We start from the raw sequence: 13,716 nt of genomic DNA on the forward strand, positions 1-13,716 counted from the left end.
ACTGGTGAATGAGGATGCATAATAGAGTAGACCCTGCAAAGTCAAAAGAATGCTTCATTGGTTGGCTAAGCTTCAGAAATGTCAGTCTCACCAAGACTGAAGATGCTGCTCCACTATGATTGTGTTCGATCATACTGTAGCAATAGAGCATTTTTTTAAAAAAAATGCGGTGGCCATTCAGATGTCATATTGTTTGCTTTCTACCAGAGAAAGTCTTGGATCATCAGCGACACGAGAGCAGCCTCAGCTACATGCTGATTGTAAAAAAGGAAATCAATGGACATACCACCAAGTCTGAATTCAATCCTGGGAACCACTGAATCCATAGTCTGCATCAACAAAGTGTAAATCCCTGCTACATATCATACTTCAGATGGTGAGGAGAACAGCCTCATATACTGAAGTTAAAATACAAGACTATAGAGATTTTTATTTTCCTTCCATCTACACTCTCAAACTAATGCATGTTCATACAATTGATGGTTTCTTTACAAACATGAATTAGAGCTTCCAGTGAAAAGAAAATCATCAAGTTCTCCGCCATTGCAGTAAATATTTGCGACCTTTTTATGGTCCTTGCTTCTTCAAGACAACAAAGACCCCCTACACAAGTCCTCATGGTCCCCATTTAGCACCAAGTAATACCCTCATGTTACTTAACCTGATTTAAAGTAGAGTGCAAGTTAAAGAATAGTACTTGCCTAGAATATAAAAGAAGTAAAACAAGATTCACAAGCAATTGAACATTACGAAAAAATGTATTATATTGGTAAATAAATATCTAGTACTTTGTGAGAGAAAAATTAACTGGTGATTCTCATGTCTAAATAATAAACTAATTACAACATGCAATATTAACCATCTCACAGGAAACAATACAACAACTACCAGGAGAAATATCACAAGCTAAACAGGATCAGATAACCATCTGATATTAAGATTTCTATAAGCACCCTTATTTACATGTGCAGTACTCTATAGGCTTGACTTAGAATGACTTCAAATTCCTCAAATCATTGTGGGAATCTGATGAGCAACAACTGTGAGATTCTATGCATACAGGCCCCTCATTCAGATATTTAGGTCATTATTCATTGACGAATAAACTAATTTCTACAAATGTTAACCAATTAACCAAAAACAGCTAGTTGTTGTAATGGGCATTTTATATGAAGATTGTTGAAAATAAGTATGTGTTACTGATGTTTTAAGATATTAGAGCATAAAGGGCTGTCAAGGTCTTGGAAAAATTAACAATTGATGGTCCTTTGTGAGACATGGTCTTAAAAACTCTGAGATAACAATATAGATCAAGTAAAGAGGGGGCACAATTTTATGGGCAAGTTGACATGACAGACTTGATGATCCACCTTCTCTTAAGTTGAATATAATGAGGAGAAACAAACTAGAGAACTTAGATTGTAAGAATTCAATTTTGTACCTCAATTATTTTTAAAATATACATTACCTTTGTAGTATAAACACATGATAGTTGATGCAAGTCGATAATTTCCATTGCTTAAAACTAATACCATTATGTCCAGGTTCTCTTTGTCAGATATTCAACACAAAGACTTGCTTAAAATCATAACAAAAGATATGGGATATTGTTTTTACATTTACTGTAATATGCGGTGGCAAGAATGGCCTGTGCTGACAAAGCTTATTCAAAAATAAGTAGCAGTTAAACAGCAGCAGCAGCAACATATCAAATCATATGGTATCCTCCTCTCAATTATGCAGATTGCTAGCTCTGAGTATTTGGAGAGGGTGAGTATGGTTAGGGGTTTATAAATAGCTTCTAAATGTCATCTTGATTTTCATTTCCTCTCGATTCTTCATAAATCGTCTCCCTTCTTTTGTTTCCTTCATTCTCACATCAGGTCTTAAGAAGATATAAATGGGTATGCAATAGATCAACCAACAAATAAGAGTACAAGATGTGCTAGAATACTAGAGGTAGGAGGATGACTGGATAACAAATTCCCAGGGTGACTTTTTTTTTTTTTGGGTGAATGGCAGAGGTTACACTATTGTCTGAAAGATACAACCACAATGTCAGCAACAACAAAATCCCTAAGGGAAGGTGATAGGTTAGATTCCAACCAACCCATAGAGCTCCTCATGTCTATATCCAGGTTTGAGAGGGAATTAGCTACCTTATTACCTTATTACCCTCACCATACACACTGGAATATATATATATATATATAAACACTCTTGATTCTGTGAGATGAGGCCAATGTCAAGCAAACAAGGATGAGCAGAACTAGTTGTTGTTGACACTTGCAGAATGAATTTTACCACCAACATGGAGTCCCATTTCATATAGACTTTAGTTACGGGAAGAACCTCCACAGCAAATATGATAGCATGCCAAGAAGCTCTGCTTGGGGGACTGCCATGAGATTTAGAGGAATGACCATAGCTTGAAGAACATATGCATGAGCATCCCAAACAACAAAGCCAGTACTGACCTTGCAGATTGATTTAAAGGTGACAGGCTTGATGAGTGAGCTAAACCAATGCTCGAGGATGCATGAACATTGATGGAGATCAAGAGCACTTCAATACTATAAAGAGACTGTTACAAGAAAGCCACAAAAAAAACAGAACCAAGGGAATAAAAAAACTCAACACAAGATGGAAATATGGTTAGAGAACTAGGCATTCAGATATGTAGGACCAGATTGGCATTTAAGTCTCACAACAAAATTTCTAGATGATGAAGCAAGTTGAGACAATTAAGCTGGAAGAAGTCATTGCTCATGAAGTATTTAACACATGACTGCAAACTTAGATTAGTAATAAGCAAGGACAGACCTATGCATTGTTCAAGCATTTTTACTAGGAATGCGAGAGAAAGCCAGCTGTGTTAAGGTCAACAAGCATTAGCCAGTAGATATATATGTTCTCCATGAAAATGAGCATAAATCGAACAGAAAGAAAGTATCCTAGATGCCAACAATAATATTTGACCAAAGATGACAAGTAGAAAATCTTATGTTGCATCAAAACAAGATCCACAAAATCTACCGGGTTCAAGATGCATCTAAACAAATAAAATGGATCTAACCAAGGAGGCAAAATCTCAAACCATCTTCAGGATAACAGAAACATAAGTAGGGGATTCTAGTTCAACATGAAACAAACCAAACACCACGAGCCAACTAAATAGAGATTCTGTCAGGATGTTAAATAGTTGCATTGATTTGGAGATTCTCAAAAGATCTCAATCAAGTAGGTATGATCGTCGCCCTAACTGATTATCTTAGCGATATCTTGTAACAGTTAAAATTAAACCTCATGTTTTGTTAAATCGTGCCTTCAGATGCATATGGAAGTTGCATGCGTATAGCCCCCCTAGAACCCACCGTATTCGAGACAAAGCTACAAATTCTAGGACGACACTATACTTGCACTACAAGACGAGTTATGCACCATTCTATTCAATTAGTAAAATCGACAAGTTAACTGGAAACAAGCAAATTCCTACAAGACAAGAAAGGATTCATAAATTCAAATTTTATTCATGAAAAAGAAAGAATCTCAAACTTAGCAGAGTAACATGCGGAACAAACCATCATTTGTATGCAGGATAAACGGGGTGGGGAAGTAAGTTCGAAATTGAATAAACCATTCCCGTTCCATCCTTTCTACCAATAGATCAAGGGGATTGTTTCATGTTATACAAGAATAAAGCATCGAAATCTCCAATGAATGGAATCAGATTGAGTTGGTACCTTAGGGCTGCGGAGGTGGAGAGGGAAATTAGGGCTGGTAGAGACCAGCACGCGAGGAGGAGGAGGAGGAGGAGGAGGAGGGGATGGGTTCCTTGGAGGGTGGCGGGGAGAGCTCGGGGACAAGGGCAGCGAGAGCCTCGGGATTGAGGCCACGATCGCAGAGGGCAATGAGGAGGGAGAGGGTGTGGCGATCGAGGCCCGTCTCCAGGATGTTGGACATCTGGAAGGCCAGCTCCAGCGACTCCTTCGCGTTCCTCGCCGCATCCGTCTCCATCGTTCTCCGGCCTACGAGCTCGGCAGCAGACACTGGACCGGAAATCGCAGGCTCTGGTGAAGGGCAAGGGATGGAATCCAATTCCTTCCAGTATACTGATACGATGATTTAACAAATGAGTCGTCAAAGCGGTTGCCGAATACACTACCAAGCTGGCACCGCAGATAGGCCGGGTCGGATGGGATGGGCCCAAACCGAATTCGACCAAGAGAAATTCCCGCGGGCAGTGCAGAACCATGAGCACCGTCTGTGGTGTGGTGATTGGTTCCACACTAGATCGGTAAAAATAATTTTTTTTTTTTTACGTATCCCACCTTCGCCTGCCAATCACCGCAGGCAGCATGTGCGTTTCTGCACCGCCCACGATGCACAAAAAATTCCTCTTCCATCTATATCTAAATCGGATCAAAACTAAAATTTAAATTAAAATTCAATCCAATTTTTTTCAACCGGATCAGATTGGATGAAGGTTAACGGTTTTTTTGGTCAAATCGAGCCAAAAGTTATCCAAACACAAGTTATAATAAGTTATATAAATTAATTATATAATTATATTAAAACGTATTGTATAATAAATGATAGTAAACAGTATGGAGATATTATTGAAATTTTTATCATTTGATTGATAATAACATATAATTATAATCAATAAAATAAATTGTTGATTAACCATGTTATGAAAGGAAAACTGGTTTCTTGTGTTTAACGAGGGTCTTTTTGAATAATAAAATTTGTTAGTTTAGATTGGTTCTAGGTGGTTTAGATTCATATTAAGAATTTAGTGGTCCAAATCCAATCCATATTTGAAAAGGATCATATTTTTGAATCCAAACAGAGTTTGATTAGATTAGTTTTGGATCGTTTCCAACAAAATGTGCGGTCAATTTTGGATCAATTCCATCATTAAAATCACAGATAAGGTGTTTGACTATGTGACATTGTTTTGTTGCGTGACCTGCCATTTGATGGAAAGGGTAATAAGGTGTATAATACTATCCAGGCTGATACTGTTTCCTCCAGGGAGGCTGATAGAATTACTCGTGAAGATGGCTGTAATCGAAAATGGTGTATTATAGTTGTCATGCTTTAGCCCAAATGATGGAGAAAATTTTTTCTTACATGACGTCTTAAACCTTAAATGTGTATTATAGTTGTCATGCTTTAGCCTAAACGATGGAGAAAATTTTTTCTTACATGACATCTTAAACCTTAAATGTGTACCATACCGATCATCTCATTTTTTTTCTTTCCAATCACCAAGACGAAGACGAATGCACGATGAATGGAGTCTACATAATGGAGATGAAGTAATCGGTGTGGTGCATGGCTACATTAATGCATATGGTGTAGGGTATAATTTTTTCGAACACTGCATGGGCTGACCATTATTTGAGTTGGTGATTGGTGTAGACATGATGATGCTGATGCATACGGTGTGAGGTATAATTTCTCTAAACGTTGCATCGGCGGACCATTATTTGCATTGGCAGGATGGTGGCATGCTGATTTAGGCTATTTGTTTTGCTGTGCCCTTTGCCGATTCTTCCTTTGCTGCATATTCTACGTGTTAGCTGGGGTAGTCATTTTGTTGCTACTAAATATAATCTTCCAGCACTGTAAGGCTAGTTCTCTGGTAATGGATAGGCACTTGAGAGGATACCAGTGTGATAGAAGGCCCCTGGGTTAATAACATTTCCTTGTCTTAGCACCTGATATGCATAAACATTTATGTTCCTTTGGATGGTTTAAAGCCTGCGATTGACTTGAGGTTCTGCCTCTACTTTTAGTCATTTAAGCGGTGTTCCATGAATCAAAATAATTGGAATACCGTTCATATGATTCCATCCCATCTCATATCATTTTCAATCTGGCAACATTCAAACAGTATCTCCATTCCAAAAGTGAAAAGTGAACTGGGACAGTTAATTCAAAAAATAATAGTTTGCATAGAAAACTTTTTTTTTTTTTTGAGGGCAATGGAGGTAGCCAGATGCTGCCCCTAGAATTTTATTAAGGAAAGAAATATTTGCAAAAGTGAAGAGAAAGAAGAAGTAGAAGAAAAAGGAGAGTTTGCATAGAAAGCTGAGTCCATGGAGTTTACCTTATCAAATGTTTTCTACAAAATGTCAAAAGTACTGATGAAGGTGGGGAAAATAACCTCTCTAAGAGTGATCAGGCCCCAATCTTATTATCCCCACAAGCATCTGTCACGGTTACAGAGGTCTGTCTTTTAATCAGTAAGACATGGACAAAATCTCTGATCTTTTTCCGTGAGCATTGATCATCTTCCTCTGAGATGCTTTGTACGAAGTTTATAGAAGATGAAAAAGGCAAGCATTGAAATAAGAAAGGAGCAAGTGATGCAAGACGACTTCGGTTCACACGTGAAAGTGCTTCAAAATATGTCAGCAGGAGCAGGTGTGTGGAGCCGGATCCCGGCATGTTTGCCCACTGGGTCGAGTGTAAGACTCTTCGCCTTAGAGAAAAGAAGTGTCATCCATTACAACAGAAAGAAAAAAAGATGCCTGTAATCATGGCCCTGTTGTTGTGCTTGCTATATTGCTGTCATCATACAGGCGTTAAGTTTTTAGTCAGCTTTACATGGAACTTGGTCAGTAGGAATCAGGCCTCGATCGAGAAAACTGCTTGCTCCATTCCAATTGTTGTTTCATTGATAGGAACTGCATACCTGAGAAAGCTGGAAGTCAGTAAAGCAAAATATTTATTTTGGACATCAGAAATATAATTTCAGACTTACAATCAACTCCTTCCCACGCTTTCATCATCAGTCTCGGATGCCTGCAATTCTGATGAACTACCAGCAGAGCTCTGCCTGAGCAAGCTCAATAAGCTTTTGCAGAACTGCTTATGAGAGTCAGATAAATAAGTCACTTTACCTGGATACAAGCCAAGTAAAAACTTAAATAGACAAGAATTACCTCTTTATATGCTCTTAGATCTCCTGCAGTTTTCGATATTTCTACAACGCAATGAATTGGTGTCACCTCAAACACCTGAATTTTCCAGCTTTTCATCAGTAAGACTAAGCAAGCAAGAAGAGGCTGGGGTATGTTTTGGATTATCAACCTTTTACCTCTGCTGATAAAGTAAAGTGGGACCAACTTCTTGTTAACCTTTTGTCACAGTGAAGTTTCACCTGAGACATTGAACAGAATACATCATTCAACCAGAATTGTTGCTTATACAACTCCAGTCAAGGGAATCCCTAAGTAGATTGTACCTTAGAATTGCTCATCCTTTCTACATATAGGCTTACATCCTTTGCAGCAGCCTCAATTTTTTCTAGTGTTTCATCTATTGAATGCTCAGAGCCAAGCTTTGTTTTCTGTTGCTCATTGTGCAAATGTTAGTATATGCTGTTGGATGAACAATATAAACAATTAGATTTAGAGTGTCGAAATACCTGCTCATGGAAAAGACCAGACAAATCGAGGTCGCTGGACATTGCTATGAGTTGGAAAGCATTGATGAACCTATGTGGTTTTCCTTTCATTGTCTGATTGGTTCTCTCCTGCATATGGTTCCGAAGTTTTAAAGACAAAAACCCACATGGCTAAAAGCAGAAGGAAGAATAACAACTGGAGCATATGAAGTCCCTACATTTCTGTTGTCAATTGTATTACTGATATCATCTGAATTCAGGTTCTCATCATTTTCGTTTCCTGCTGATGGCTCATAATCCACCCGAAACCACTCATTTTCGAGAATCTCTGCTATCGTGGCCCGCTATTGTGAGAAAGATGTAAGCTTCTTTCTTAACCAAGTATTTGCATCATGTTACATTGAAGAACTAAATCTCATCATTGTGCATGTGAAGAAGGATTTCAGGGAGTACCTTGGTTGGCAATGGATCCAGCATCCTGGAAATTAGCTTTCTTTGGGAGGCGGTGAACCAATTGGGGCATCTATAATCTGCCCTAGATATCTTTTCAAACACAGAAATCAGCATATGAGAACATTTTGGAGTGTTTTTAACTAAGACTAGTAAATTGTACCAAAAAAATACAGGCTAGAAACATCTTCCTTGAGAATATACCTTTCTATACATGTTCATCAGGCTGCGATCTTCGAAAGGCAGGTAGCCCGCAAGTAATTCAAACAGAATCACTCCACAAGACCATATATCAACACCTGCTCCCTCATAATGCTTGTGGACTATCACCTGTTAATAATGCAGTGTGTGACTCTTTTTGGTTCCCATACTTTTAGAATATCAAGAAACATTGAAAAGCATTTTTTTTTTTTTTTTGGTTCTTGTTCGGTTTTAAATGCGTTAAAACTATTTGTGCAGAGAAGCCAAATAGTTTAACTAAATAATTAGATATAAATACTATTCAACTCAATCAGGAGAGTATCTAGATCCCTTTTTTTTTTTTTATTCGAGTGCAACATCTAGGTCATTTTGACCATCAAATGTTGCTTCTATATTTTTATTTACTATAAAAAGAGAGCCAAAAATTATGCATCCCTTTTTCATGTTTGCTAAGAAAGGTGTGTGAAGGGAGATGATAGTGATGTATGTAGTAACTTTTAAAATTGACAAGAAATGACCTGAAAGAAATTAGAATAAGAACAGAACAGAACTCCTTAGATACAACCCATGCAACATACGTCTCCAGATTAAAATAGATTTTGACTTGCACCCCAACCACCATCCCTCCCCCCCCCCCCCCCCCCGAATATATTACACTGTTCTTGTATGAATACATCCATGAAAATCAATATGCAAAATATTCAAAAACTGGTTGGAAGCCACAGAAGTAGAAAGTCCACAAGTAGTCCCTGGGTGGGAGCTTCTTTTTCAGCTGTTCAAAAATCCAAATTATTCAATAAGATAACCTAAAATCTATTTACTCCATTTGAACTTACTGATAAATTCTAGTTCATGCCTCACCATCAGATTGCCACAATATGGTGGATTGTCAAATTTTTTCCCCAGACAGTCTGGATATGTGGCATGAATGCACTAAATAAATGACCAATTGGAGTATTGAATCCTGTATCTTGCATAAGGAATCGCCCTCCAACCATATTGTGTGAAAATGACAGGCCTAACTAGAATTCTATACAAAACAAAACTCTAATTTGCTCAAAGGGCTAGAACTCTCCAAGAGCTTTAATTTTTAGCCATTGATTCGAACTATAATATATATTACAAATAAAGAAAAACGCTTATTCCAAGAAGAAAAAAATCATTATAACAGTTCAGTGTAATTGCCTTAAACAGCCAGACACAAGTTTTAGTGAGACATGTTCATGGTTGTGTCAGTAGCTTTGGAGTTATTCTATCATCATGCATTGGAGGTGAGGTGCTAAACATATCAAGCCTTCCGTCTCTTTATTGGCATTCTAAATTTTGAATGGATCATTTCATACCTCAGGAGCGACGTAACTCGGAGATCCACAGGCGGTCGATAACAAGTCTCCAGGCTGAATGAACCCATGAATCCAATAGAAGATCATCAGAAGTAAATCTAAAAGACATCTAGCTCTTAGATATTTCATAAATTAAGTTTGCCTAAGCTGGTTTATTTGGAAATCAGAGGTCTGTCCTCACCTTTCTCAATACACAGAGCCCAAAATCGGATACCTTTAGATTGCCCTTGTTATCTAAAAGCAGGTTCTCTGGCTGTTTATGCCAACATTGTAAAGAATCCAATGTTAAATAACGCAATATCCATGAAGAATGGAATCAATAATATTTTCCAGTTCATAAGTTGGATTCTAACCTTCAGATCTCTATGGTAAATTCCTTTGCCATGGCAGTAATCCACAGCATCGATTAGCTGCTGAAAGTATTTCCTTGCCTCTCTCTCATCCATCCTCTTAAGATAAGACTGCCACCAAGAAATAGAAGGCATGCTATTAGCCCAATACAAATCAAACCAAAACCCTAACTCCTTCATTACTGCAGAAACCCACCAACTTATCAGAAAGTTGTCCTCCAGAGACATATTCCATTACAAGATAAATCTTTGTCTTAGTCGCAATTACCTGTATCAGAAGTTCTATAAAGAAAATTAAAAATCTTAAAACACAAAACAAAGAAGCTTGAACCATTTTTAATTAAAGGACCTCGAAGCCGACCTCGTATATCTTAACTATGTTAGGGTGATGCAGAAGCTTCATTGTGCTGATTTCTCTTTTGACCTGATGAAGAAACCATTACAATAACAGGTTGAGATGTAATTAAATCTCTTTAATATCTCTGCTCATTTTGTGAGGGCAGAATACTTTATATATGGATGGAGAAATGGAGATAACTGGAAAATAGGCTGCACCACTTTCCAAAATCATTGGGCATCACAAGAAGATGAACAAAGCCCACTCACCTGATACATTAGCTTGTTCTTCAACACCATCTTCTTGTCGATGATCTTAACGGCGACGTTCTTATTCGTCTCGGTGTTCACAGCCAGCTTGACCTTGGCGAAGGTGCCCTCCCCAATAGTCCGGCCAAGGTGGTATTTCCCAATGCTCGTCGCATAGCCCATTGCTCTCCCCCAGACTGCACCATGGAAGAATAGCAATGAGAAACCGATCCTCCTTAGATCACTGGTCCTTGTATCTAGGTTCCATACCATATGTCCTTCTAGGCTTTGAGTGGTGTTGGTGTCAAGTCCCTGGAGAATATATCCATGGCGAGGGCCTCTTTTCTCTTCCAAGATCCAAGGAAACAGTACCTATTCTTCCCCAACTTTCTATTTATTTGATGGAAAAGTCTTTGGAGGACTCGGCTTCCTTGGTTTTGAGGAGTTATAGAGGAGCCACGGAGGCAAACAAATGGCTGGTTCGTGTTAAACAAGCTCAATATCAAATAACGTGAATTGATGGGTACTCTCCCTCGCAGAGGGAAGGAAAGGGAGAACAGGGGAGGAGAGGAGAGGAGAGGAGAGGTGGTTGAAAGGGGTAGGGTGACCGGGAACGTGATATGAATGGAAGGTAACCTCTACTTTTGCATTACTTTATGCACCCTACAAAGAAAACCGACTTAAATACCATGTCAAGGAGGTGGGCCCTGGAAACGTTGAGATGGAATATGAGTTGGGTTTCGATTCTTTTGGGTGCTCTTAGAATTTTCAAAGGCCGTGCTGATCTTATGAGCTTTGAACAATTGGCAACATGTCTGTCATGGGAGTCATATGAGATTCGATTTATTACTATCTTTTTCTGTATCATAAATTAATATAAATTAATATAATTTGATCTTATTTTCTTAATATCGGAAAGAAATATTCACAAGCTGATTATTCCTTTTGTAGAAAATTATCCACCACATTTAAAATAAATTCGATTTTAAGCCTGATTTATTTTTGAATTATACGTTTCTTGGATTGAGTTTAGCTAAACCAACAACTAACTCTATCTAAACTTATTCCGGATATATATTTTGAATTAATTTTTTTATGAAATTTTTCAGTCAAACTTTTTCTTAATATCTGAGTACTTATATAAAAATAATAAAAAAAAATCAAGGTAACTAAGGTTGATACGGTAAATTTGGTGCGAGGGATATCCTTCTATTTTGGGAGACATCATGCCAAATACCATTAAGGGCTGCGGCATGATCTTACACCCGATGAAACAAGAAAAATATCTATTAAATGAGCCGAGCTAGTAGTCTTATTCTATGAAATCGAGGGAAGTATCCTTCTAATAATATCTGAACAATTTTCACACCTATCCTTTCTAAATTTATTCCTCAACCAGATACTGCTATTTTGTGTAGGTTGAACACAAATTCTGATTTGCTCCAGAATTGATTTGCTTCAACTAAGAGACATCACACCCATTTAGATAACAGAGCTTGATAAAATAAAAGCTAATTACTCCCACATGCGCCCCCTATTTCTTAGCCATCCAATCCGTTAACCTAGTCCGGTTCGAATACCTCCAGCTAAAGCTAGTGAAAAGAGTTTGGATAAAACATCAAACAACAAAATTATGAAAAGGAATGGTGATGACAAATCCTCCTGCAAGGCTCTCCGTTTAGGATTATTGCTGTCTTGGTCGAAGTAAGGATGACAGATCCAATTGATCCATTTGTGACCAAATCCACCATAATGAAGCACAGGAGAAGGAAGTCCCCAGTCCTAATGAAAGTTGTCAAATGCTTGCAAACAATTCCTTTCTATAACAGTAGGTTATAACTTCATAAGTAAATAACATGCAATCCAAGATGACCCTTCTCTTAACTGATCTACTCTGAGTTTGATCCATAAGTTGAGGGAGAATTGGAATCAGTCTGTGGTCAAGACTTTCTTGAGGGAGAGTTGTTGCCTCTTTGTTTTTCCGGGGACAACTGCTATATAGGAGTAGTTAATTCTCTAGAAATCAGCATTCCCTTGAAATGATTTTTGTGAAGATATTAGTGAGATCTTCTCTGATAATGTTCCAAAAATGTTTCGAGAGATCTATAAGGAATCCATCAGGCCCTCGGAGCTTACTACCATGGAGACTAAAACAGATCTCTTGATTTCTTTTCATTAGAAGATCTTCAGGAGAAGAGAAGCTAATGAGAGATGAAGAAAAATGAATAGAATCCTAATCTAGATTAGTTGTGAAGGTCAATTGGCTCCAATTAGGCATTGGTAGAAATAAGTAAAAATGTTGCACATAAGAAATTAAGAATAGAAAATAATTTCCTCTCCCATCAAATATACAGGAGACTTCTCTTTTCTTTTTTTTTTTTTCTTTTTGCAAGTAGCATATCTATGAAAGAATTTAGTATTACAATCTTCTATCTTGCTCTATTGTGCCTTAGACTTTTGCTTTCTTTTTTTTTTTTTTGTAAAGAATGACTTCAACACCGGGATGCTTTTCCACATTGTATTATCTTATTCCGTTCAACTTCTGAATTGCAAAGCTACAAGGAACCCATAATCCACTTTCTGAAGCAAAGACTAAGCTTAATTATATTAATATTTTGATTATATTAATATTTAGATAATAAAAATAATAGTTGAATAAATATCTTTTCTTAAATATTTTTATGTTTTTCTAATGCATCATGGTTCATAAGGTAGCATCATAGCCATAGGTGCATCAGATAATCCAAAAATATAGTCCAAAATTGTGGACTTGTTAAATACTCAATTTCTATGTGAAATGTCATCTAATTCCCTATCCTTGGTTACAATATTAGGTACTAGCACTCAACTCCAGCATTGCGGGGGTTTAATTGATACCAATAATAATGATATTTTTTTATGACATAAAATAATAAAATCATACCTCATCTTGTCGAGAGAGGCTTGAGACGGTGGTTGGATTGAAATAACCTCGTAGTCTTAGAAAATAAAATTTAATATGTGACATTACGAGAGATTATTCTATAATTTTATGTGTCAATATGGAATACCATCCTTAATACCCATGTGTCACTTTACTATTATTATATAAATTAATAATTTTTTTATCATACTATTTGTACTTTTATTTTTTATTAAAAAAATATAAAAAATAAAAAAATAAAACTTGATACGTGGCATTGCGAGAGATTATCTTATAATTTTACGTATCAACACGAAATAGTAGAATACCACCTCTAATATCCGTATATCGCTTTATTATTATTATATAGATTATATAGATATTATATAAATTTTTATTTTTTTATTATACTATTTATATTTATATTTTTTATTTTTAAAAATATAAAAAGATAAAAAAATAAAA

General features: G+C 36.9%; 2 protein-coding genes across 3 annotated transcripts; both read right to left on the bottom strand.

Annotated features, from left to right (window-relative positions):
* Positions 1-304: 304 nt before the first annotated feature.
* On the bottom strand, positions 305-4,099 carry LOC105050363 (mitotic-spindle organizing protein 1A). Its single transcript, XM_073242621.1, has 2 exons — positions 3,744-4,099; positions 305-661 (listed from the first exon to the last, which is right to left on the bottom strand). The coding sequence occupies exon 1, from the start codon at positions 4,015-4,017 to the stop codon at positions 3,772-3,774; it is 246 nt and encodes an 81-aa protein (XP_073098722.1). The 5' UTR covers positions 4,018-4,099; the 3' UTR covers positions 305-661; positions 3,744-3,771.
* Positions 4,100-6,473: 2,374 nt separating this feature from the next.
* LOC105050362 (CBL-interacting serine/threonine-protein kinase 21) lies at positions 6,474-11,103 on the bottom strand. 2 transcript variants are annotated; one of them, XM_010930338.3, is made up of 16 exons: positions 10,620-11,103; positions 10,371-10,546; positions 10,126-10,188; positions 9,961-10,032; positions 9,768-9,875; positions 9,596-9,667; positions 9,415-9,468; positions 8,075-8,200; positions 7,874-7,963; positions 7,639-7,764; positions 7,442-7,549; positions 7,259-7,363; positions 7,112-7,174; positions 6,957-7,031; positions 6,776-6,879; positions 6,474-6,706 (listed from the first exon to the last, which is right to left on the bottom strand). In XM_010930338.3, exons 2-15 carry the CDS (start codon positions 10,530-10,532, stop codon positions 6,778-6,780), a joined length of 1,326 nt encoding a protein of 441 aa, XP_010928640.1. In that variant the 5' UTR covers positions 10,533-10,546; positions 10,620-11,103; the 3' UTR covers positions 6,474-6,706; positions 6,776-6,777. The 2 variants fall into 2 exon arrangements, with proteins under 2 accessions (XP_010928640.1, XP_073117678.1); XM_073261577.1 differs by lacking the exons at positions 10,371-10,546; positions 10,620-11,103 and having other exon boundaries at positions 9,961-10,046.
* Between the last annotated feature and the right edge of the window lie 2,613 nt (positions 11,104-13,716).

The sequence above is a fragment of the Elaeis guineensis genome, chromosome 8 (genome assembly GCF_000442705.2).
Source record: "Elaeis guineensis isolate ETL-2024a chromosome 8, EG11, whole genome shotgun sequence".
Classification (NCBI taxonomy): Eukaryota; Viridiplantae; Streptophyta; class Magnoliopsida; order Arecales; family Arecaceae; genus Elaeis; species Elaeis guineensis.

Bases quoted from the DNA above. Each gene is read 5' to 3' on its own strand.
- LOC105050363 (XM_073242621.1), bottom strand. From the start codon at position 4,017: ATGGAGACGGATGCGGCGAGGAACGCGAAGGAGTCGCTGGAGCTGGCC.
- LOC105050362 (XM_010930338.3), bottom strand. From the start codon at position 10,532: ATGGGCTATGCGACGAGCATTGGGAAATACCACCTTGGCCGGACTATT. The intron at 9,876-9,960 runs GTGGGTTTCTGC...TCTTGGTGGCAG, and splicing joins GACAACTTTCTGATAAGTTG to TCTTATCTTAAGAGGATGGA. The intron at 7,765-7,873 runs GTACTCCCTGAA...TTCTCACAATAG, and splicing joins TGGATCCATTGCCAACCAAG to CGGGCCACGATAGCAGAGAT.